We start from the raw sequence: 24,673 nt of genomic DNA, 5'->3' as shown, positions 1-24,673 counted from the left end.
TATGATGTTGTTGTTGGCCGCGAATGTTGTGTCGCGTGACTCATAAACTATAATCTGTTAAATTAGACCAGCGCTTCTCAACCGGTGCGCCGCGGGCAAGAGAATTTTTTTTTTTTAATATGTAAAACATATGTTTTTTCGTTTATTATAAGGCTTAGCTCATTGATTCCACAGTACTTTCAAGGGGAACACACATTAAGATCTACAAAGCAATAATATCAAAATCAGAATAATCCATAATACCGTATAATATTAAAACCAGGGACATTATAAAGCTAAATTTGTAGCAATACCCACGGAAAAATAAGATATAAAATTGTTTAAATAAGACCTAAACATCGATGTTTCCAGCTGGTTTGGAACCGTTAGATAAAATGTTGTATAAAGGCTTTATTATATATGGTATTTCGATTTAGTAGTTATAACGACAATTAGTTTAAATCTTATTTAGGCATATTTCGAATTGTGGTTTATTCCGATCTTTATGTTGTTCTAAAATCGGTCGCTGTACGAGGCCTTTTCAAGATTGGTAACTATAAACCCTATGTATAAAAAAATTACAAGCAATTTAAGAGAAATATACCCGGTAAAAAGGTTAACAAACACTAAATTAGACTAAAGATGCCGTTATTTCGAGCAATATTAGATTCTTTTGTATGTCTGTAATACATCACGTTGGCTATCCCGCGATTAGACTGAATTTTAGCGGCATATTTGCCAGCGGGTACTTTAAAACAAGGCGTTTGTGGGCTGACGCTATTCTAAAATTTTCAAACTTCCAAACAAAAATCCCCTGTTGTTAAAGTTGTTTAACGTAGTGGGTTTAAATTGGCTCTTGAAAGAGTATTGTGGGCCGCGACAAAAAAGTTTGCTGACGACTACCATAATTGTGTGGTTGATATCTTACAGGCGATCAATTTTTCACAAAAAACGAGCGTTAGTTCAGGCCAGAATTTGCCTATAACTTTGGCTGTTTTTCGTCTTTGAAATAGATATTACATCGAGAGCAAAACAACCACAAGCAAGTATAAATTTTTGACAAATAAAACTAGATAAACAAAATTTACCATCTACTCGAAGTAATAGACTCAACACGACATTTGCGCAGGACCAAGGAAGTTTGTCACGTCATTTTCAAAATCAGCTCAAAGTATTCCTAAATGTGGTTGGCACGAATAACAAACAAATTTTGCTCAAATCCGGAAAACCCCATTTTTGCCATCTTTTTATTAGGTACAAAAAAGGATCTTACACATGTGTGTGGCCGCTCTTGTGTGAAGAGTTACGACGGACGGATATAATAATAATAATTACACGCAAGAAAAATCGGGTAAGCACTTTGAAAGGCTGTCAAAAAAACGGTTTAAGAGCGATTCGTTAAACCTTGAACGATTCGAAAAAAAAATTAAAAGATATATATAGAGAAAGAAATAGCAATGATTGATTAAAAAAGCAATCCCACAAACAGAAAAAGTAAAAATGGAACAGAAATCATAAGTTTTCCATACTTTTGGGCCATTGTTGAGCGTGAATTATAAGCTTGTGAGTTTGTGTGTAGCAGCAATTAAAAAAGAAAGGTATGTTTGGATACATGCTACAGAGTTTAAAAAATCAAAATTCTACTAACAATACAACAAAGTGTTTGTAACACAATTAATGAAGGCTTAACTAAAATGGCTGTGCACGTGGAGTCCAAAGGTGTAGAGGGGATTCGTTTATCTAAAGACAAATTTTTGATTCTTACCAATGTACGGATTTTTTTTAACAGAACACACGCCAACAATTACACCTGGTCCTGGATAATATTACGAAGCTTTTTAACAGTGTTTACTGACAAAAATAATAAATGGTAATCAATATAGAGGTTTGCTGGTGTGAAAAATAATATGCCTGACATAAGTGTTTGGCATACAACAAACTTTAGACCAGTGGTTCCCAACCGGGGTCACTACGTCCCATTTGTAACGCTCAAGGATGTCGAGAGGTAAATAGGATTCTTTAGGATTCACATTTTTACTCTATTCGTAAGCCTCTAAACACAACGTTTAAAGTGTAATAAATTATGTGATAGTTTTCCCACATATGAAAGTTGGTAGTTATAGTGACTGGGTGTGACGTAGGCAAATAAAGGGCTGAAAACCACTGCTTAAGACGAAAGAACTTGGATAGTAAACATGCACATGTCATCACAAGGGGTTGGTGTCACAGTCGCATTGCACAATGCAGCGTAAACAGTACATCTGCGCTTGAAGGCTATTATGATATAAGTCCATAAGGCGAGGTCGGACTGCAACTTTGGGATATTTTCCAAACAATTTTAATAAAATGAAACAACTCTAGGGAAGAGTCCAACTGGTTCTGGCATTCCAACCAAAATTGCAAACTTGGCAATATCATTTTTAAGTAATATTAAATAAAAACATTATACGATTTAGCAATTAACAGTTAAAAACGATTTAGTGTAAGCATGACCTGCGCATTTTAACGGTGAATGAAAAATGTGCTTTTAGATTTGGTTTAGGAGCGTGCCTAGCATAGAGCGAATGCAATCTTTGAAAAAACAACACAATATGCAACTTTACCCACAGTAACGTGTGTTGTTTCATAACTAAATGGAATGAAAGAAGGTCAAACAATTCCATTTACAAGTTTTAATACTTAACAGCAGTGAATCTGTTGCGAATTAAACATAAAGCTGATTCAGCAATGTTGAAAGTTGCCAGTTAAAACAGGAACAAGAAATTGTAAGGAAAACAAAAAAATTGTTGCCTGGCGCCTGTAAGAAAAATGTTTCTAAATAGTGTTGTCCCCTTATGAGTAAACTAATTTCATCAAAAGCCAATGAAAGTAAAAAAAGAACGCGCGCAATACTTTAAAAATACAGTAACATGACATATAATAAACAAACGCGTGTTTTGAGGCCGTGTTGGCAACAATGCGGGGTCGTCGCCATGCTGGTATGGGTTGGTTATAGCTTCCAAAGAAAACACTGATCGTCTACAAGAGTGGTATCAAACAAGGGGCAGCATCGCTACAGGGCAAGTGGTGAAAAGTAAGTGCGGGCCCTTAACACGCGAATCCGAGCACACTAAAAACATAAAAACAGTGGACTTCCTCTAATCCAACAGCTCTCGAGATAAGACGTCCGACATTTACTGTTAAACCAGAGCCAACAAGTGTTATTTAGGCTTGTGATATCGCTGGATGTTCCATGCGAAAGTAAATTTTTTTGTTGTAGTCGGACATCCCCTCTCACAAGAAATCGCTGCAAAAATGCCCCGAACACAATCGAGAGAAACCAAGATTAAAATCAAATAGGAAGACGCGTTTGATAATACCACAGCTTTGCATCACTATGGATGATATCCACATACTACTGCATGCTGGCTTCAAATTGCAGTTGCTCCCCTTATTTCGAAAACAAAAACAAAAAAGGTTTTCAAATTGGCGATTCTGGTTGAGAGCGTTTGTAACAGGAAAAAGTGTGGTCAATTAATCAGTGGTGCATTGCTAAAACTCGGATTCCCTTTCAAAAAGGCAAGGCGTCTTGAACACTTCAACGTGAAAAGCTATGCCCGGAAACAAGGCGAAAACAAAAGAATGGTGGAAGCGCCTCGAAAAAGACGCGGGGGAACAACGCCGGACCTGCAGCAGCAATACACCACCGCGCTTTGGGCAAGACGAAGTGCACAGAAAGCGGAGAAAAATCATCACTGTAACGGCTTGTGAAAGTTGTTCGCGGCGCCGCCATCGGCCGGCGTGCTTCCGGAGGAGTCGCTCTCGGGTCCTCTCCAGTCTTCATCATCATCCGTGTCCGTGTAGCTCGCCTCGTCTGTGTCGCCACCGGAGTTGGACGACACCTGCGTGACGTCACTGGCTCCGCTCCCGGTCGAGGGAAGAGTTAGAGAGGTGCTGCTCTTCTCGGAGGTTGCCTGAAGCAGCGGGGAGCGCGACGAGCCGATCGAGTCCATCTGGCTGAAGATCAGGATCACCTGCGAGGCGACAATCGTTGAAATTTTGAGTCCATAATAAACGATATTATTTAAAAAAAGGCACTTCGCAGTTTTAAACCAATAATTTCGGTAGAAGAATTACCCCAAAGCTTGCATTAAAGCACTACGGGTGGTAAAATATTATATAATCGCAGAGCGTTCTTATTTCGTGGTCTTGGTAGATAGTAAACCGATTTTTTTTTCAATTTTTCGTGCCTTCATTTATTGGACCTTGGGAAGGTCTTAAGAAACATCGCAACTTTAAAGAACGTGAAGAAGCAAATTTGTTAGATAAAAGCAGTTGTAACGCCGGAAATTGCACCAGAAAGCGTTATAGGCTGTGATTTGTCCAAGGTAGATGTGATTCTGGTAATATTAATTTTTCTCTCCGAAACACTGGTTACAATAATGGCGCAGCTCACGCATGGCGTATCACATATAGTTACGCAACTATCCATGTACCCAGCATTTGGAGTTCGTTCATATTTGGCTGCTCCTTAGAACAAAAATAAATAAAAAGGCGCAACAAGCAAAGTACCTTGAAATTTGGCGAGAAGAGTCGGTTTGCTTCGTCCTTGTTGGCCCGGTCGAGTTCGCTCTTTTGGATGGTGAGCACAATCATGTCCTTCTGGTGCGGCATATGTGAACACTGAAGGGTAACAAAACTTGCCTGTTTCGGCAGACAGTTTACAAAGTACAATACACAGCGACACCCGAGCCCTACAGGCGGACGCATTGAACACGCCACCGTCCACCAAACAAATATACAGGCTTAGCCGCCATTCAAGCTGTTATCAAAGCACATTAAGCATGCAAAATATCGCGGTCGGGGGGGGCGTGCTTGGCCTAAATGTATGACAATTTAATAAAATGAAAACTACAACGAAATACAGGATTTCAATCAAGTACAAAAGCTAGGTTTTATCGGAATTTTCTTCTAACAGTTACAATGATTTATACTATAATATGCGGTGGGTTCGTAAAGAGTTAAGCACTTACTAACTTGATATTCTACAGTAGTTTGTGTTTAGCTGTACGAATACTTTAGATTTAGAGCTAGATTACGTTTATTAGTAAACGTCATATTACAAACAGAACATGAAATTTCGTATTGTTAGACAAACGTTACCTGTGCGGCAAACAATGGATTTCGACGTAAAATATTAGTGCTTTAAAGTTGCGCTTCTTAACTAGTGGGCCGCGAAACTCTAGCAGCTACCTTTTTACCGATGTATTTCAAGTTTGGTAAAGGCAAATAAAAGCTATAAACTAAACTATTTGAACATACAGTTTCAGTAACTTAAATTCAATTTACAAACCATTTGCTCAACAAGCCGCCTCAACTACCTATGCGAATTTGACAAAACTCGTAAAAGATTTAAATGGTGTTAAAAATACGCTGAGCCATGTAATATTTAAAATACTTGAAATAATGTTTATAAGCCAAAAAACAAAGCGATTTGTTTTAATTGGGTTACCAAAATTACTGAACAGTGAATTCTGCGATTAGCTATGATTAAATGTATGTGCGTTTTAATCTATTTTTTAACTAAAACAATAAAATTTCGTTACTTGAACCCAGCCCAACTGTGACTCAACTTAAAAGCTTTCACATCAAGATAGAGCGTTTGGAGGTTGATTGTTTTTGCCAAATTATCTTTATTGCCTATCCTCCCAAATTATCTGTATTGCCTATCCTGATAACTTTTTTGACAGTTTCGAAAAGTAAAAGAGGGTTTTAATATCTGCAAGTCGTTAAATAAAATATCAACCAACTATTTATTAAGTGGTTAACGGTTAAAGGAAATCCAGCATGCGCAATTAGCAAAAAAGCGCGTTATTTGGGGCCAGTCAAGACGGTTAGTGGCAAAGCGGAAAAGGGTAAGTCAGTACTCACCCTGTAGTAATGCTGTGCGTTCCCGTTTGCTGCGGACCTGAAATTGGTCGATTCTTTCTGGTTACCTGCGAAAATTCGATCGTACAAAGCCGTGTTAGAACGTTGCACGTAAAGATAACCTTATTTAATATTAGCAACTTAGTTGGTGCAATAGCAAAATATCATAGTAATTGTTGCAAAATATAAGTTGTACATTCCGATGAAAATTGGACGAGTTCGCCTTGCTTATATATTTTACCAAGCATAGAGCTACTTATAGTGGCCGAGAGGACAAATTAATAAATTTGGTGTTACTGAATATGATAACTGATAGGGCACCAAATAAAGGCCGAGTGCGATGGATATTTGAAGTTTGAAACGAAACAGCCCTCGATGAAGCTTAGAAAAAAATAAAGATAAAATCACGCGAGAATTACACACAGGAAACAGGTTTTCGTTCAACGCGCCTGAACACATAACACAATAAAATATCCCCTAAAATAAGGAGTAATAATTGGTATCTCTATTCCACAAATAAATACTAGTTCAAAAATCGGTCACCTTCTTTTGTGACTTTGGTCACCGAAGGCATGCCTTGTTGAACAAAGAACGTATTGAACCAAAAGTGAAAGACCTTCTCCTGCAAACAACAGAGTGGGATTGCTTTACAAACAGCCATAAGAAGTGACGTAAATGCGTTACGCCAGCAGAACGTGGAGTGACGCAATCGACAAAGCCGTAAGCTTTGACCATCTCGTCGACAAATTGAGCAAGAACTTACGGTCGGTCATTTTTTATATTTTGGGAATATCTTCCTAATATATGTCTCTTTTCTAATATATTGACTTGACTGAAGTTGTTTCGGTAAAATGACTAGCTTTTACTCAAGTCTTTTGGACATATGACTTGACTTAGACCAGTGGTTCTCAACCCTTTTTCTTTCATGGCACATTTACGTTGCAAAAAAAAATCTGTGGCCCAATAGTTTTATGAAAGAAAAAACTGTAAAATGGGTTTAGAACAAAACACATTAGAACAGATTTCAAAACAGATTATTTATTCAACTGTGCATTAGTGAGATACTTGCGACTGAACAATAAATTTAAATTCCTTTTTAATTTCTCCCCAAGCCATAATTCCAAGACACGAATAAAACTAAATCTAGATTCTTTAAATTGGTCTGTGTCCCACCTCAAATGTTCTTATGGTCCACCAGTAAGCCATGGCCCACTGGTTGAGAACCGCTGACTAAGACATTATAACAAGAATTATATTTTGCCATTTTTAGTTGGCCTTATACTTGGCATTTATCTTTTGATTTGACACATTACACATTGAATTGGTTTCCACATAAAAATGACAGACAAAATGCATAAAGACTCTTAAAAATGTGTTTGTTCATTTTTGCTTAGCCATGGCCACTAAAGGTACAAAAAATAGCTCCTTACCTTTCGCATCACAGGTTTATTAAAAACTTCAATTTTAATGTCTCCACACAATGGTAAAGCTTGAGGAAGATCAAAAATAAGGAAGTTGCCCCCTTTGACTACGAGGTCCGGATTTGAAGTAAATAATTTCACTTTGAGCTGATTGACCACAAAAAATAAACCTGCAAGAACATGGTAAAAGTTAAGGAACTTTTATCTGTTAAGTTCAGACAAACAATGTCGTTATAATTACTAAACTTGATACTCTGCTATTCAAAAAACATACTTTTTTCAAATAAGATATTAAATTAACATTTTGACCATACTTGCGTTGTGTTGGAGAGGCAGGGTGTCGAACTGAATACTGTGCAGCAATAAGGTTGTTGGCTTGTACATCAGCTTTGATCGAATAAGCTCAGAATAATAAGTCACATAGCGCTGCTGTGAAGGTATGGTAACACCCTACAACAAGCAATTGGAAAAACTTTAATAGTTGAAGTAACTCATTTTACCATCCCCAGATCATATATAATTTTATTGCAAACCTCCAGTAGTATATTCTAGATAAAATTATATACGGTCATAAACAAAACCAAACTTGGGATTTAACATTCACTTTGCTTGGATAATATTCAAATACCAAAAAATCACTGTTAACAGAATAACCTGTATCTTGATTGAAATTTTTTTATAGACACAAATAATAGTTTCAATGAGGTATGTGTATGTATAGAATGTTTTAATTTTTTTGAAGCCTCAGATACTTTCTGTATCTATTTTCAAATCAGCATTTAGCTTTGTCAACAAGATGTTTAAATCTACACTTAAATATAAGGGATTTAATAAATGGGTTTACATAGTTTTAGAATACAATGGTGGTATAGCTAACAAGAGTAAAATGAAGTACATAGAATGTAGATTTTATGTGAGCAATAAAATTGATCTATACCATATGGCAACAGATTTAAAATTACCATAAAGCCATCAATATACAGGTTATACTTATAGTATTGCAGGTAACTTATGTTTGGCAATGCAAAGTTTCTATTTTTAGATATTATTTAACATGTTTACACACAACACACAAAAACTTAAATAATTTTTCCGTGTTGGGTCTGCGCAAAGAGCAATAAAAACTGCTTTCGTTTTGATAGTCAATACTAAAGAGGCCATACATAACTGGCATAATTATTTTTGCAAATACAAAGTATTTTGGGTAAAGCAATTTGTTGCCTTTACTAATTTATTTCTATAATCTACCATAAGCACAGTACATTGAAAAGTGGCTGCGTATAAGAAAGTTTCCAGTTTTATTGTTTAATTGGTAATTTATGTGTAATTCATCCCGCAGACATACTCTGTAGCAGAAAAAAAAAACGTTTTTTGTATCATTGTAAAAAAGTCCCTGTACATTTTAAACCAATTATTTTCTTTTTGTAATCCAAATCAGTTTAGGACCACTGTGTCTGTGTCTGACAAAGACAGATTGATTTGAATTAATTGTTAAAAATTATTTGCAATGATCAGTGACGACTATCCTATTTGCATTATCTCCAACACACACCTCCGCCACATTGTGCAAACACCACCCCCACAGCATACAACTTAAATAGGTTAGTCTATATAACAAAGGGTTCTGCCTTCTGAGTTGCATAAAAAAACATAAGGCTATAAAGAAAGGAACTCTTAACAATGGAAAATATTTTTCAGGGAAATTTGTTAAGCAAAAATGTAGCTAGATTACTTTTGGGGTTTTGTTGCACACACTGACAGTTTAATTGTCACAAAAACGAACAAATTCATGAAACAATAAAAATATTGTAAAATCTTTAGGGCAGGGTTTTCCAAACTTTTTTGGACCACGGACCACTATTTGAAAATGTGTTTTTTCGCGGACCGCAATACAAAGCAAAAAATAAATAAAAACAAATTTTATATATTTACAAAATTGACAACATCAATGGGATGGGATTGCTTTCTCTGCTTAAATCATCAATTCATCATAAATTCAAAGCGCATTAAGTAATATTTACGATACTGGATAGCAAAAGCTTTCGATATCAATAAGTTGTGAATAACTGCGGCAATTTAATTATCTTTGGAAGAGTACACATACTGCACAACAGGGGTCGGCAACCTTTTTCTAGTCGACGGCTAAAACCAAACTCAGAAAGGTCTTGGTGGGCCGCACAAAATGTTAACTAAGAATTATGTTATTAAAATGTTAGAACAACTGTAAATCAGGCGGGCTTCGCATATGTTTTTTGTACTTAAAAACGTGTTTAGTTACTTTTAAGGAAGCAGTCACAAAATGTTGGCCCAAAGCGGGACAAAAAGCGTTTGTTTGGTTAAAAAAACACTTTGAGAAAACGTGATAACCTTATGGTTAAACTAGTTTAGTGTTTGTTAACCTATTTAAGTCCGGACGCACCTGGCGATCTAAGCGAGCGCGATTTTTTTTGGGGGTATCTGGGCATTTCTTGCAAGTTTTTATTACATTTCAAAAGTAAGAATTAAAAATGTATGTCCAATATTTTTGAATATGTTTTCTGTTTGTAAGTGACAAACTTTGGCACTTAGCTGTCAGTCTTCCACAGTGCAAGAAACGCTAATCTAGCTCAAATGACAGCATCAAAACATAAACAAACCTGATGTATGTTAAAAAGTATGAGAAATAGTCTCGTACCTAGTTTTTTAAGAAAGCTGCGGGGGTCGGATAAATTACATTCGGGCCGTAGGTTGTCGACCCCTGCTGTACAACGAATGTGTAACTTTTTAATTTCTCGTCATATCGCCACAGACCACCTGTGCAGTCTTCTCCAATGGTCCGCGGACCACAGTTTGGGAAACCCTAGTTTAGGGTGTATAATTCTTTATTAAAATCATCTAATACAAAAAGAATAAAAAAAACACTATACTTTAACCTCTTGTGACTTTGGTAACTAATGTATCTTGGCAGTCATACAGAACTAACAATTTTATTGCATGTAGCATGTGATATTAAAAAATATATAAGTTTATCAAATAAACCTTGCTACTATGACACCTTTAGTATGCAACACTTACCTTCATATTATTGGTACGGGCCAGTCCATAAAAACTTAGGACTTCTGAAGGCTGCGCAAATCTTCCACGATGAAGCAAATAGCAGCAGATCATTACTCCAGTTCTTCCCTAAAATAAAAAAATATATATGTTAGTAAATGCTAGATTGGTTTAATATTGGAGATAACCCAGTTTTTGATAGATAACCCAGTTTTTTTTTGATGAGCCACTTTAGGTTATACAAAAAGAAAGTACCGGTAGGTAAAACATATTTGCAACTAAATAGATTGTCATTTATATACTTCACACTTTCAACCATTACCATATAAGTCGATGAAGAGTGATTTTAATAAATGTTTTTGTTACAAAGATTACTTTACAGCAATTTAAAAAAAACACTTTGGCAATATTGGAGTTTACCACTTTGATATACTTACAATAAGACAGATAACTTGATCGCTAACACAAAATGCTAAAATTAAGTTGTATACATTGAGTAAGATGAACAAACATTTGCTGTTAACTAAGTCATGGAAATCGTTGTCAATAGACTTTTTTTCAATAAAGATTTCACATTTTAGATTCTGTACATTTGATTTGCTATGCACATACTAAATTTGTCAACATGTTGCTGCACACTAAAAATGGAGAACAACATCCTTTAGGATCCTAAAACAATTTTAAGTGGCAAATACATAAATTGTCACCTAAAGGCGGTGTTGAGTTGTTAGGTATGGTTCAAAATCAAACAGATACTTAACAACCTTTTACCTCAGCTGTAAATCACAAAAAATAAGACTTTTTTGTCCTTTAATTCTAATGCACAATAAGGCCTTTACAGTAATCTGCACAAAGGCACACATCATAAATATTTTTGACAATAATAATTAAAGATTACTTTCACCTTTCCTGCCTTGCAGTGAATGGCGGCAATGTTGTCCTTGTGTTGTCCCAACCACTTGTCTACGTCCTCGCAAAAAGGTTTGATCAACTCAAACCGGGGAGGGTTGTGGTCGTCAAATGGATACGACGCAACTACGATAAAAATAATTGAACATGGCATTTGCAGATTTCATCAAACAAACATGTTTTACATTTGTACAAACTTATGATCCACCAAAAATATGTCTTTTTTGTTTTTCGTTATAATGATTTTTGTTATAACAAAATCTTTGTTAATTGAATTACTAAACCTTACCTCTGTCATGGAACTTTTTCGTGTCATAAACCCTTTCAGAACATCTGTGAAACAAGATGTTATATTAAAAATGTATGCAAACAAAAAGTAATCAAATGGAATTCAATAATGTTGGTGAAACACACATTCATTTTAACTAATATCAGAATGGCTTACTACTAGGTGGACGTGTTCCTCTATTGTGGCATTCAATAAAATGTATTTAACAATACTTAAGAGTTATATCAGTCCTGTTAAATGCACATTGCACAGCTGTAGCTGTGTTGGAAAAATCTAACAGAGCAGGTGTTTATCATTTTACCAAATACAAGATTTTCAATATGACTAGCTTCAGTGGAAGACTATACAAAAAATACCATGGTTTGAGTAAATTACAAATTAGTACAAGTTCTGCATTTAACATTTGACAATGCATTTACTTTAAAAAAGTAAAAATAAATGTGTTAGGAGGACTTTAAATGCTGTACACCTGATAGTTGCCTAATGACAGTGGTCTGAAATAGGTAACCAAATGATTTGCACAAATAAATTAGGGTGGTTTATTCGTCAACAACTAAAGCTGTCATAATCCTACTAAAAATAATGAAATACCACCTAGATATTTTATGATAGTATCTCGTTTCTTTTTCTATATTCAAATAAGACTTGTGTTTCCAGTTTCACACCATAATTCAATATTTTAACTAGTTAGCAAGAATTAAGTGATATAAAAAAATATACATACAAGTTGTAAACTTTGTAGTTGTTGCCATGCTTGCTTTCAAGAAACCTACAAAATTCAAATTTTCATAAATGAAATATATTTTTAGGAAATAACATTAATACCAACCTGACAACATCATCAATGTTATTTCTGTAAAAACCTTCTACTCGTTCGGCAGGAAAACCCATGGCAAGAACATTGGGACAAATATCTTGGAATATCGGGGTTAAGAAAATTCGATTTTAGTACTTCATGTGTTTATGGCTAATTACACTTAACACAGAAGGGTTTAATATAAAGGATGTTTTGACCTCTAGTGCTGACAATTTTAAGAGGAAAACCATGTCGCCATTTATTGTCAAACAAAATATCAATTACATATTACTTTTACACAACAAGGATACATGTCAAGTCAAGATCAAATCCATCTTCTTTGTAACGTCTTTTATTCTTGCTCACCAGCCTTTTCAGGTTCTTTGACATCTTCTATTTGCAAAATGTTACACTGTCCACTACACAATTTACACACTCAAGACTGACAAGTACAATATTACACAATAAGGAACCTGAAAATCATTAAAAGATAAATTGTCAACATGAAGGTGATGTTTGTTAACCAGTTTATTTATTGCAAAATAATTGATAGTCTCCTGTTTTCACTTTTTAGGGTTGCAGTCTACTTGCAATTATCTAAACGTTTTGGTAAGCCGAACGCTAAAATATTATGGTTGACCTCAAAAATGTATGAAAAAAAGTATGCATATGTAATCCATGTGCAACAACAAACACACATTTTTGTTATCCTAAAAATATTCATTGCAATTTTAATACAACCAACAAGATCCTCTATTAAATTATGTCTTTGCATACTGCTAAATTCTATTTTCTAAAAATTGCATTTCTCAAATATAATGATACACAAGATTTGCAAAGACCCCCAAAACCGCCTCCGACATAGAGACTGCATGACTAAAATACAAAAGAGACTCACTATGCACCATTCTAGCCATACAGTCGCACGACAGCTTAGCTGACCCAATAGAACAGAGTCAAACTACACAGGAATATAAACGTCACCACATCCTGTGCTAATACAAGGCACTGCTCATGATGCGTCACACCGCTGGCCAATATAAATAACAACATAGGTGCATTTACAAGCCCAATGTATGAGTATTAGAGCTGCCCACTTGTTTCTCTTATTAGCAACAACATTTAAATAACTTTACAGACAATAAACGTACCAGGCAGAAATACATTGTATCCAAATCAGCTAACATATTCAATACAGCCATCGAAAACATATTTGTTAACCACTTTTAAATGTAGGATTTTTCCCATTTTTACTGCATGGCCAAAATTTGATGTTCTTTTAAATTTATTCCTTTAATTAACAAAATAAATGGATGAATGAGCATATATATTCAAATTAGAAGCATCTAAACTAAGATTAAGAGCACCAGCTCCCCTACTGTCAAAACGTATTTCCTTGTATGAGGTAAGCGATGATGTCAATCAACAATTGATGTTTTAACCACTACAGTAGGATATAAAAAACTCACCGAACAACATACCCCATTTAATTTATTAAATAGTTTTATGTCATATTTAGTTGTTTGGCAAAAACTCCTAAATTTATCAAAACATGTATTTAATCAGCTGTGTGAGTCATGGAATGAAATTCCAAATTAATGCAAAACCTACAATTTGATTGACGCAACTTCTTTTATACAAAATGGATAAAACTATTAAATCTAAAAATAAAGATAAATTTTATCAGCACTAATTTTATCAAGTAAGGAAGAAGTTCAATTTAGAATAAGAGCTCTTTAATTATATAATTACAATATCTTAGATTTAGCTAAATTAATATTTCTAAGGACTTCTAATAAGCAGCAATAACAGATCAAAAAATGTGTTGTCCTCTGTTTTCAGATTTCTCAACAGTTAATGTATTATACAAACCCTAACACAACAAAAGCCTTAAAATTTTAGGCATTACAAAACAGGTTATTAGTTGTGACATTAAAGTTCCTCAAAGCTACAGAATATAAATTAAGCAAAAAATGTACAAATACAGTAGCCACACAACTTCTCTTTAACATTTTTTCATGTAGTTGTTGTTAACGCTTGTACATATTATTTTAAAATGCGCAATTTAATAAGTCACTCCAAAATCACAAATTCGAATAAAACATTTCAAAGCACAACAGTAATACAATACAAAACAACAACTTCCTGTTTGAGCAGTGTTTTAACACGATTCACATTCACTATGTTGTAATATTTCGATTGCGCTTAAAAAAGTACCACATTACCTAGATTTAAAGTAAGGAATTTAGTAATATCGAGCATCACATTTTTAAAAGAGTAATTTAAGTAATAGTATATTGCCAATGCAACCTCTAAAGGGACTGATTTAGCTACAAGTTTACAGATGTGGAAGCATACTATTTTAAATTCTGCTTACTAGTTTCGAGGCCTGAGGTATGTATTCTTGAAATTCAGTTTGTGGTACTCTACCTACATTTTCAGCACATTCACTTCACAGGAAATAATGCAGGGCTATAGCATACTTGACCTCTGGGTTAATTCATTCTAAAAAGCATTCTATATTTAAGGCAACTTTTCACCATCTTATTAATGACAGTTATGCAAATTTTATCACTTTGCAATACTTTCCAGGTAGTTAAGAGTTAATCTTGAGTTTACTACATGTGATCTTCAACAAAAAACATACATTGTAAGAATCAATACAAGTATTACAACCTAGAATTAATTAAAACATTATATAAGAACAAAGCAATAAAAAATGCACATTTGTTTGAATATTTTATATTACCAAGATCCCGTAGTATGGGTAATTTTGCCCGTTATACGCTCTAAAATTATTAGTACAAACATTTTTATATAATATTAAATGTATCATCTATATGATAAGAAAATATATCATCGATAAAATAACTTTGTTGCATCTTAAGACTCAGTCACAGTGCTTTTTTAAAGCATCTAACACACTGTTTTAAATTTATTTTTGAAGAGCTACTAAAACATCTTTAAACTTGTTTTTTGAGTGTTCTTTTTAATTACACAAGGTCCTTTTTGATTTGCTACTCTCTTAAGTTGTGTTGCCATCTCAATTGTTCTTATTGTCACATTGTTCTCTGTTAAATTATTTTTCATAGGGTTTGATAATAAATTCTATTTTGTGTTATACTATCAAGTAGTATCATTAAGTATAACACAACTCCCACTCACTTGCTGTGAGTGGTGTCGCAAAAAAAAGTATTCTTTAGTCATAAGACCTTCACCTGATGGTGATTAAATCAATTAATAAAACAAAAATTATTGAACTGAACAGAATATAGTAATTATGTTTCACTGTTTTTATCCCCTCTAACATCCTACCATGACATATATTTTTTATCAATTTGAGAACTATAAGGCAGTTTGCACTTTGTCAATTAGAATGAGGCAAAAAATAACTAGAAACAAATAAGCAATGCCAATACGTATACCTATTACCTGGTAAAGAAACATTGTCACTAATTGTTTGATATCCTAAAAGTAGAATATTAAATAGCAAAAATGTATCTATTAATCACACAATTGGATCAATATTATTGACTTTGACATGTCTACATCTACTTTGCAGTGGAGGAAACTTAATCCACACTAGCATTAATCATAATGGATTGGGGCATATATATGTGAGCCATGGCACTACAGCTTAAAAAATATAAAGCATAATTATGTATCTTAAAATATTTTTTTGCTATTGTTTGGCTTAGCTCACTGAACATACAGTACTTTTAAGAGTGTTGAACTATAAGACCTATTTAAACAAATTTGCCAACAATTGAACAGAAATATTGTTATATCCAAAATAATTGTCAGCGCTTTACTTGCCAGGTGAGCCACCAAGTTTTTCATGTAGGTCTAGTAGTCAGCCTTGGCGTAAAAAATAAAAAAAATTTTCAACCCTTTAAAAGTGCACCACAAAAAAAATCTAAACTGCATAAAAAAAAATGCTTGTGCACCCTTATTTTTCGCATCAGCATACGTTTACAGTGTATTGTATGCCATACAGAGTGCATTGGATAATCATAAAGTACACCTTGAAATTGGAAAGTGCGGCCAAGGTGCACTTTTTTGACCTTTGTTGCACCCAGTCACTCTTTTTTTTGAGTTTTAGGCTGTGCACCAACGAGTTACTGTAGAAAAGTGCACCCGCGAGTTTTTTTCAAACTTCTAAAAGTCTACCCCGACAAAAATATGAACTGCACGCAAATATGTAAAACGTGCAGCATAATATGTTTACAGTGCAATGAGTTTATAAGAATATCATTAAGTGCACCCCTCGGGTACACTTTTTTACCTTTGTTGCACCCAGTCACCAGGATTTTTCCGCAGTGCACCCGCGAGATATCGTCAAGATCTGCCATGCTTTTCCAACTGGGGGGTGCAGGTCTAGTCTGTTAAAAGTATTGGGGGTCGACGCCGCATACTTTCCATAGTTGCCCATGAGTAAAGTCAAAATTGTTTTATGTCAATTAAAGTAACCATTTTACACATTTCAATAAATTTACTGTGAAATTGCATAGAAAAAAACATGGCTTGGTCAAATGCAAATCTAAGTTGTATGGTATATACCAGGGATGGCGAACCTTTTCATCGCGCGGGTCACAAAAACGACCTTAATCCTTACAAAATGCACAAGTGGGTCAATATTTTTTTTTTCAAATTTGCTGCTGCGTCGTTTTAAGTGTTATTCCATGGGTTTGCAATTCAAGGTTTTTGGACGATTTCCAAATTCTGATTCTAACGAATATTAAGAACCTAAATAGTTAATAAATGCTTTTACGACCCACATAATGGGCAGCCCTGATTTAAATAGTATAGTGCTATTTAACGAAGAATTGTTTTTTATATCCATCATTTCCTAAAAATGATTGATAACAGTTCGGTAATGACAAAGTGGGTCATACAAAATATGTGGTGGGTCACGAAGTGACCCGCGGGTCAGTGGTTCGCCATCCCTGGTATATACCATTCCAAAATGTTGGTGCCAGTGTACGCTATAGTTGCGAAGTGTAGATAGTTAAGAACTATTTTTGCACAAGACTCTATATTGCTATTATGCATACAAAAAACACTGACTCTTTTAAAATCCAACACACAGTCCGTATAGCTTGTAAGATTCAGCCAAAAGTAGGTAACATGTTTGGTCAAGGAAGTATTTAGGAATTATGGTAGAGGTACATGGGGATGGGACGAAAACTAAAATCATGCTAACTCTCGAAATCCGCATGCAATTTCGCACGTATAAGTACATTCACTCACAAATATGTTGGTAAATACAAACAATTTTAACACAGAATAAACAATAAACACTCTGTGATCAGTCACATAAAGCTTTGAATAGAATTGTAGTCATTTTTACAGAAGTCGCCACTAAACATGTTTGTAATTCCGCAATGCTAAATGCTGCATTTCAGAGTCAGACTAGAACAGGAAATATTACAACGAAGGAAGTCGGACAAGGCAGGAGACAAACATTCAAAAAAGGCCCTTGGCTGGTATCTTGTACTGCGAAGAGAAGCGGATCTAAATTTTTGGGGCTCTTTCTATTTGGTAAAGTAACAAAACGAAAAATTGTCTACAAAAACCGCATACCGCGACGCACATCATTTGGGTTAGGGTGTCGGTTAGCGTTTGGGTGTGGGTGGGTCAAGTATTATTATATTTTAATTTTGTCAAAAAATATTCTTAGGTAAAAAATTTATCATTTGTTGGTAAATAAATATTCTCCCTACTGATGACCAATGGCTAATGTGCGTTTTTTTTTTAGTCACTATAGCGTACAAAGGGATGTTTTCCACCACTAGAGGCGTAGCGTGAGTTGAACCAGCTCGTATCTTTTTGGTTATTCGTTGTTTTTAATTATGTGCTTTCGCGCTTGGTTGACGTCGAATATTTTGTGAATTTAATTATTCGTTTTGAGTCCACTTCATTGATGTTAACAAACAGTTTTTTATTTGTAATTGCTAAAATACTGCCAGCGAGAGGTCCTTGAACATGTATTGTTACAACTTCAAATTTGTAGGCTACTTTAAATTGGATTCAGGTCAAAACCATGAAGCATTCAGGGACGTGCAGTCAGGGGAGGCAGGTGAGGCACTGCCTCACCTGTCAACATCTGGCAAAGTCAAGCAAAATATATCAAGCAAAAGTTATATCAGTTATATCTTCGTTTCTATACCTAAAGCGTGCTTTATTTTTTCTTCTATTTTTGTTGCGTTATTCATATCAAGCGTTCATCTATAGCACTTTCCGTTATTCATATTAAGCGTTCAATCATTGAATACGCGAAGTGAGGCAGTGCCAACAACAGGACTCCAAACCAAAACGTGCACATTGTGCACTTGCGATATGTACGCGAACCGAAACACTTGAGATATGTGGCGATAAAGTGCACATTGTGCACTGTAGCTCAATGCGCAACTTGCAAGGTACCAGTGCACGTTATACAGCAAAAGAAATAACTTCATATGAAACGATTTTTTCGATGATGTTTTTGTATTGAGAAGATCAAGTAATGCATGTTATCTTTCGTGCAATTCTTTTTATTATCATATATTTTTTAATTGAGTCCCAGTTCTATTGATTTCCGATTGTATGCAGTGGATTTATTATGCATGTTATTTTTCTATCGATTCTTTTTATAATTATATTATATTTTTTTATTTGAGTCCCAATTATATGGATTTTTGATTATATGGGATAAATTTACTAAAAAAATGGCTTAACAACTGGAGGTAACTAAACCTGCAAATTTAGCCTTAACCTGTAAAAAAAATTTAAACGTTCATAATTTTAACTACTCTGCTTATGTGGGCATGGTTATCTAATTCGACTGCAATATTGCTTTTTATTTTTTTTTAACTTAAAAAAATGTTAGAATTAGTTTAACATTGAATAGCGATACGTCAGCTTAGATTGTTTGTTTTTTAAATGATCAATGACTCCTAAAAATAACTTTCATAATTAGTGGCTCTATCGACCTCTCTGATTCACTGCATTTAATAAAAATACAAGCATTTTTATTATGAAATACATTTAAAATGAGTGAATTTACAACGTTAAGTCAGGCCATAATTCCGTAAATTTAAAAAACAACTTCAACACAAAAGTTTATTTTACAAAACCAGAAATTGAAGGCGTCACAACACGCATATAGTACGAAAACATTTCAGGTAACAAAAAAATACTCACTACAGGGCGTAAACCAATCGTAATATTATAAATGGAAATGGTTGAATTAAAATTTTTTTAACGAAAAGCGTAACCTAAACTGCAGTAGCAATATTTGCGAAATACTTTAAGCAAGATTATAAACTAAATATCGATAGATAGGCAATATGAAAATGCGACAGAAAAAAGAAATAAATATAACCTCAAATGACAAAGGAAAATACAATTATAGTAAAAATAAATTAAAGCTGAGCAAAAAATGAAAGGCTATCGAAATAAAAAAAATGACAGCGCCTTACCATTACAAGCGGTAGAAAAAGTAATCACGGAACACAAAGTGTGCACCTTTTTAGCCACTTTCGGCGCACATGCACATTAAGAGCACATCAAATTCACGTGAGGTGCACATTAGATGCAGATTTAGTGCACATTTGGTGCAAATATCGCAAGTGCACAATGTGCACCTTTAAATGTGCACTGAACCGTGCACATATCGCAAGTGCACATTGTGCGCATAATGTGCACATTTTGGTTTTGAGCCCGTCTCCTTCAAAAATGTGCGCACTTTTTTCTAACAATGTGCGCACATTAGAGTTAGAGTTAGAGTTAGAGTTAGAGTTAGAGTTAGAGTTAGAGTTAGAGTTAGAGTTAGAGTTAGAGTTAGAGTTAGAGTTAGAGTTAGAGTTAGAGTTAGAGTTAGAGTTAGAGTTAGAGTTAGAGTTAGAGTTAGAGTTAGAGTTAGAGTTAGAGTTAGAGTTAGAGTTAGAGTTAGAGTTAGAGTTAGAGTTAGAGTTAGAGTTAGAGTTAGAGTTAGAGTTAGAGTTAGAGTTAGAGTTAGAGTTAGAGTTAGAGTTAGAGTTCTAACTTAAAAATGTGCGCACATATTGAAGGTGTTTTAAAATGTGCGCACATTGTTAAAAAAAGTGCGCACCTTTTTGAAGGCTGTTTAAAATGTGCGCACATTGTGAAAAAAGTGCGCACTTTTTTGAAGGCTGTTTAAAATGTGCGCACATTGTTAAAAAAACTGCGCACCTTTTTGAAGGCTGTTTAAAATGTGCGCACATTGTGAAAAAAGTGCGCACTTTTTTGAAGGCTGTTAATAATGTGCGCACATTGTGAAAAAAAGTGCGCACATTTTTGAAACCCTTTTAAAATGTGCGCACAATTTTTGCACATTTTAGCGTGCACATTTTTGCGCACATTGTGCAAAAAATGTTCGCATCCCCGTCTCCGTCTCAGTGCTGTGCCTCTCGTCAGATCACAGAAGTGCTATACACTGCATTATGCGTGCCTTTTTCTTTCGCAAATTCTCTCGGAAAACATGAACGATTTAGCTATGATTTGAGGCATGCCTCAATTGTGACGTCCCAGCTACAAAACCTTTCTTCGTCCAGCTTGAATGCCCGCATAATACGTGTACATTGACTTCTTGTAGTGTAAAGCTTTAAAGTTGAAGTCATAATTAAAGACAGACCTGTTGCAAATTTAAAAGTTGTGCATCAGACGACTGGACACGCAACTTTCAAAGAGATTGGTAAAAAAGGAGTGGATGTGTGGCTGTCATAGGCGTAGCCAGGGGGGCCATTGCTAGGCTTGCCACCGGGACAGTCCCGGTTTTAAGGCCTTGTCCCAAATTTAAGAAAAAAATTAAAAAATGTAAAACTCTTGAGTTAGCCATTTAGCACTTCTTTCTCAAAATTAAGTAATACGCCAAGCAAATTTTTTTAACATAAATTAATTATTTTCCAGCGGGTGTTAAGAAATATTTTTCTGGGGATTGCTGGGGCTAGATTCACTTTTTGTGTGGTGAGAAAAAAAAATAATAAATTGATATTATCCGGCTGGTGCTGGGAAATATCTTTTTGAGGAAGGTAAGCGAGCGCCGTCGCAAACCGGTCACCGTTAGCAATTTTTATTTTCAAGGATTTTTTTCACGTATGACGCAGTTTGGTGCCGGCATTATAAAGTCTAAACAATTGCTGTTACAACCTAAAGTTTAACGTTTGTTAGTAATTCTGGATCGATAAATGTCGCCGGTTTTCAGCATTACAAATCAAATTGAAGTCATAACATATTGATTGACTTAACTTAACAGAAATAAGTTTTAATGTTTCCAACTTAAGACTTATATGTTTAAAAACTTCTTGATGTCTGTTACCGCGCAAAATTTAGGTAGAGTTCGCAAAATTTCGCATTTAATGCGACGATTTTAATAGTTACCAATTTTCAGTTTCAAACGAGATTTTACTTACGTTCTACGCAATATGGTACCAGGATTACGTATTTGCTGAATATCACGCAATGCGAACAATGGCTGCTATACAACTTAAGGTTTTACGTTAATGAGTGGTTCCCTATCGATATTTGTCACTGGTTTTCGTTACATAAAAGATGTTTGACGTGCTTAGCCGTAGGGTATTTAGTCGTTTCATTTCAAATAAGCACACATTATTTGCAATTTTTTTTTGTAACAAAATGTAAAATTTTAGTTTGCTAAGACGAACAATTAAGATGTTTCACAGTCACGCAGATAAATGCGATAAATTATAACACGTCATCCGATTAAATGCTGCTTCCACACAGGCTAAAGAATGTTACTCCATTTGTGGGGAATCATTTAGTTAACCCATTTTATGCACAATAAGCAAAAAAATAGTCAAGGGACGACCAACATATATGCTTTATAACAATTAACGATTAGAGAAATTAAAATGTTTATTTGGAAAGAATTAAAATGTTTACGACTTTACACACTAGTTAGCACTCAGGCCAAACATTACTTTTTAGTAACATGATAAATTACCTTTTTAAATCATCGGCAACAACACGCGCCTCAAGCAAATGACGCAGAATACAACTTAATATGAAATAGTTTTAACAGGCCAGCTTGATGGAATCTTGCATTTTGTTTAACTAATGCTTGAGAATGATTTGGTCCGGGGAATACGAATTTGTTATGGACACAGCGCCTTTGCCAACAGGTACGGCCTAAAATTGTTGGCCGCATCCTACTTTAATTGTAGAAAGTATTTACCCAATTCATTTATTCACAATACAGACATTACTCTCGGCTACAATTTAATTACTTAGTCAAACCACCCTTAAAACTAGGGCCCTGAAAAATAACCCCTGACAAAATATAAAACAACCGCAAACCCCGTTGAGTTAATTATTTGCATTAAATTATTTTGTATTAGGTCTACATTAAGTTTATTTGCAGTTTTCAAAATGCGTCCCGGATTTACGTTTCTAAAAAATGGCAAGCCTGCCCATTGCCACCCCAAAATTTATAAATATTTACTCTTAATACATTGTTGTGTGGCTTTTACTAGCAGTAGCCTACCACAACAGTCGATCACAGGCGTGCCACACCTTCAGTTGTCATGCACTGGAACGTCATAAACGATGTAGTCATTACGTTTGCTATATTAATGTCGTTTCACTACCTTTTATTCATTTTGTTTTTGCTCTCTGAATGGTTTTTGAGTTTTTTTCAATTTTTATTACTACGATACCGTTTTTGTGGTTGTTAAAAAAAACGTGACTCGAAAAATTTTGTGCCTCACCATCTAGCAACCTCACCGCACGTCACTGGAAGCATTTACTACAACTTTAAAATCTAATTATAAAATAGAATTACAATATTAAGGGCAGCTAGTTATGGAAAAACCTGAAACAACTATTTTGTGAGCGAATATTGTATTGTTATTTATTATTGCTGTAACTAGTGGAAAATGCTTTGTTAATCCTTCCCAAATTTTGTTTAAACATTTGCACTTTTATGCCTTTTGCTAGATGTTTCAATCTCAGTCATTGTAATTGAAAAATAAATCTTCTGTTAAGTTATCGAATGAGCATTGAAACAGACATTTTAACCTGATAAGTATTTTTTGTGTACTTAACACCAATTTAACACGTTTTAATACAAGATATTGACATCTTAGAAAAAGATGACTGGTCTACACCCTTTTAAACAACTAACTAATTGTAGTGTTATGTTTTATAAAAGGTGTACTTTTATTAATGTTATCTTAATACTACCCTAGGTTATTTTCTTACATGTGGTTTTACGAAGCTAATTGAGAATAACCTATAGCAGGGTTTCCCAAACTGTGGTCCGCGACTTCTGCACAGGTGGTCCGTGGCGATATAACAAAACTTGAAGATTTCGAAAGCTTCTGCTATCCAGTATCGTAAATCTTACTTGTTGCGCCTTCGTTTTAGTCAAAGAGTTGTTTTTTATGACGCAATAATGTATTCTTATCGTCAATCAGAAAAATACAGGTCCAGACTTTCCATGGACTCTGACTTACCAGTTTGCCTTTCACGAACAACTCTGAATTGATGATTTATGCATAAAGAAGTAATCCCATTCGCCCGATTGATGTTGTCAGTTTTGTTAATAAATAAAATTCGCATTTTTATTGGGGGGGGGGGGGGGGGGGTACATATGTCCCCGGGCGCCAAGGTACGGGGGCGCCAAAATGAGGCTTACAAATTTTTTTTTCACAACAAGCAAAATACGATCATAAGCAAGATCGCTCCAGCGGCTGCGTAGCAGACGACATCTGATACGCCACCCACACCCATCAGACTGATGCTGTTGCCAGCCATCCACAGCAGCCAAGATACTAATTCTGCGTGCAGCTGGTTTCCTCTAGCTTATGTTTTTTAACCTTTATTAAACCGAGCCCCCCTTTGGTAATTGTCATGCGCTTTGCGCCCCCCTACAACAACCAATTGGGTATTTTTTAATTACATATTAGTTAGACAACATAAAAATAGTAAAGTGTATCGTTGGTCGCACGTAGCGCGAAAAATGTTCAGTTTATTTGGTTGAATTAGCTAAAAACAGGTTCGTGTCTCCGTGCATGTTTTTAGCCTGTTATCATACATAAAATAGTTGGAAAAGGGCATAACTTTTATCGTTTATCTATAAGTTAGCCAAACTATAATTTGCATAGGACCGTTATATCTTTTATGCACGTTATATCTTCGCGAAACATGCAAAAACTCACAGCGACTTTGTGCTAAAAACAATTGTCAACGAAACAGGAAAAAAACAAGTAAATAAAAGAGACCTTTTTTAAGTTTTAATCGTAAAGTTGGGCAAAAAAACGAGTTTGTACAGGCGTAGTAGTGGTGCCCAACCCAATTGCACAACTTACAACTATACCA

At 34.9% G+C, this 24,673-nt stretch overlaps 1 protein-coding gene across 1 annotated transcript; it reads right to left on the bottom strand.

Annotated features, from left to right (window-relative positions):
* Positions 1-1,220: 1,220 nt before the first annotated feature.
* On the bottom strand, positions 1,221-12,801 carry LOC146136131 (phosphatidylinositol 3,4,5-trisphosphate 3-phosphatase and dual-specificity protein phosphatase PTEN-like). Its single transcript, XM_083395183.1, has 12 exons — positions 12,646-12,801; positions 12,368-12,452; positions 12,263-12,307; positions 11,539-11,582; positions 11,245-11,375; positions 10,362-10,469; positions 7,622-7,757; positions 7,317-7,477; positions 6,430-6,508; positions 5,890-5,954; positions 4,531-4,641; positions 1,221-3,992 (listed from the first exon to the last, which is right to left on the bottom strand). The coding sequence occupies exons 1-12, from the start codon at positions 12,722-12,724 to the stop codon at positions 3,711-3,713; spliced, it is 1,326 nt and encodes a 441-aa protein (XP_083251309.1). The 5' UTR covers positions 12,725-12,801; the 3' UTR covers positions 1,221-3,710.
* Between the last annotated feature and the right edge of the window lie 11,872 nt (positions 12,802-24,673).

This window comes from Ascidiella aspersa, chromosome 8 (genome assembly GCF_963924565.1).
Source record: "Ascidiella aspersa chromosome 8, kaAscAspe10.2, whole genome shotgun sequence".
Classification (NCBI taxonomy): domain Eukaryota; kingdom Metazoa; phylum Chordata; class Ascidiacea; order Phlebobranchia; family Ascidiidae; genus Ascidiella; species Ascidiella aspersa.
The sequence above is the reverse complement of the archived record's forward strand: the minus strand, read 5'-3'. Positions and strand labels throughout refer to the sequence as shown.

Excerpts from the sequence above, each read along its gene's own strand:
- LOC146136131 (XM_083395183.1), bottom strand. The coding sequence starts at position 12,724 with ATGTCAAAGAACCTGAAAAGGCTGGTGAGCAAGAATAAAAGACGTTAC. Across the intron at positions 5,955-6,429 it reads GACCAAAGTCACAAAAGAAG|GTAACCAGAAAGAATCGACC; the intron begins GTGACCGATTTT and ends GAATTTTCGCAG. Across the intron at positions 3,993-4,530 it reads TCTTCTCGCCAAATTTCAAG|GTGATCCTGATCTTCAGCCA; the intron begins GTACTTTGCTTG and ends GTCGCCTCGCAG.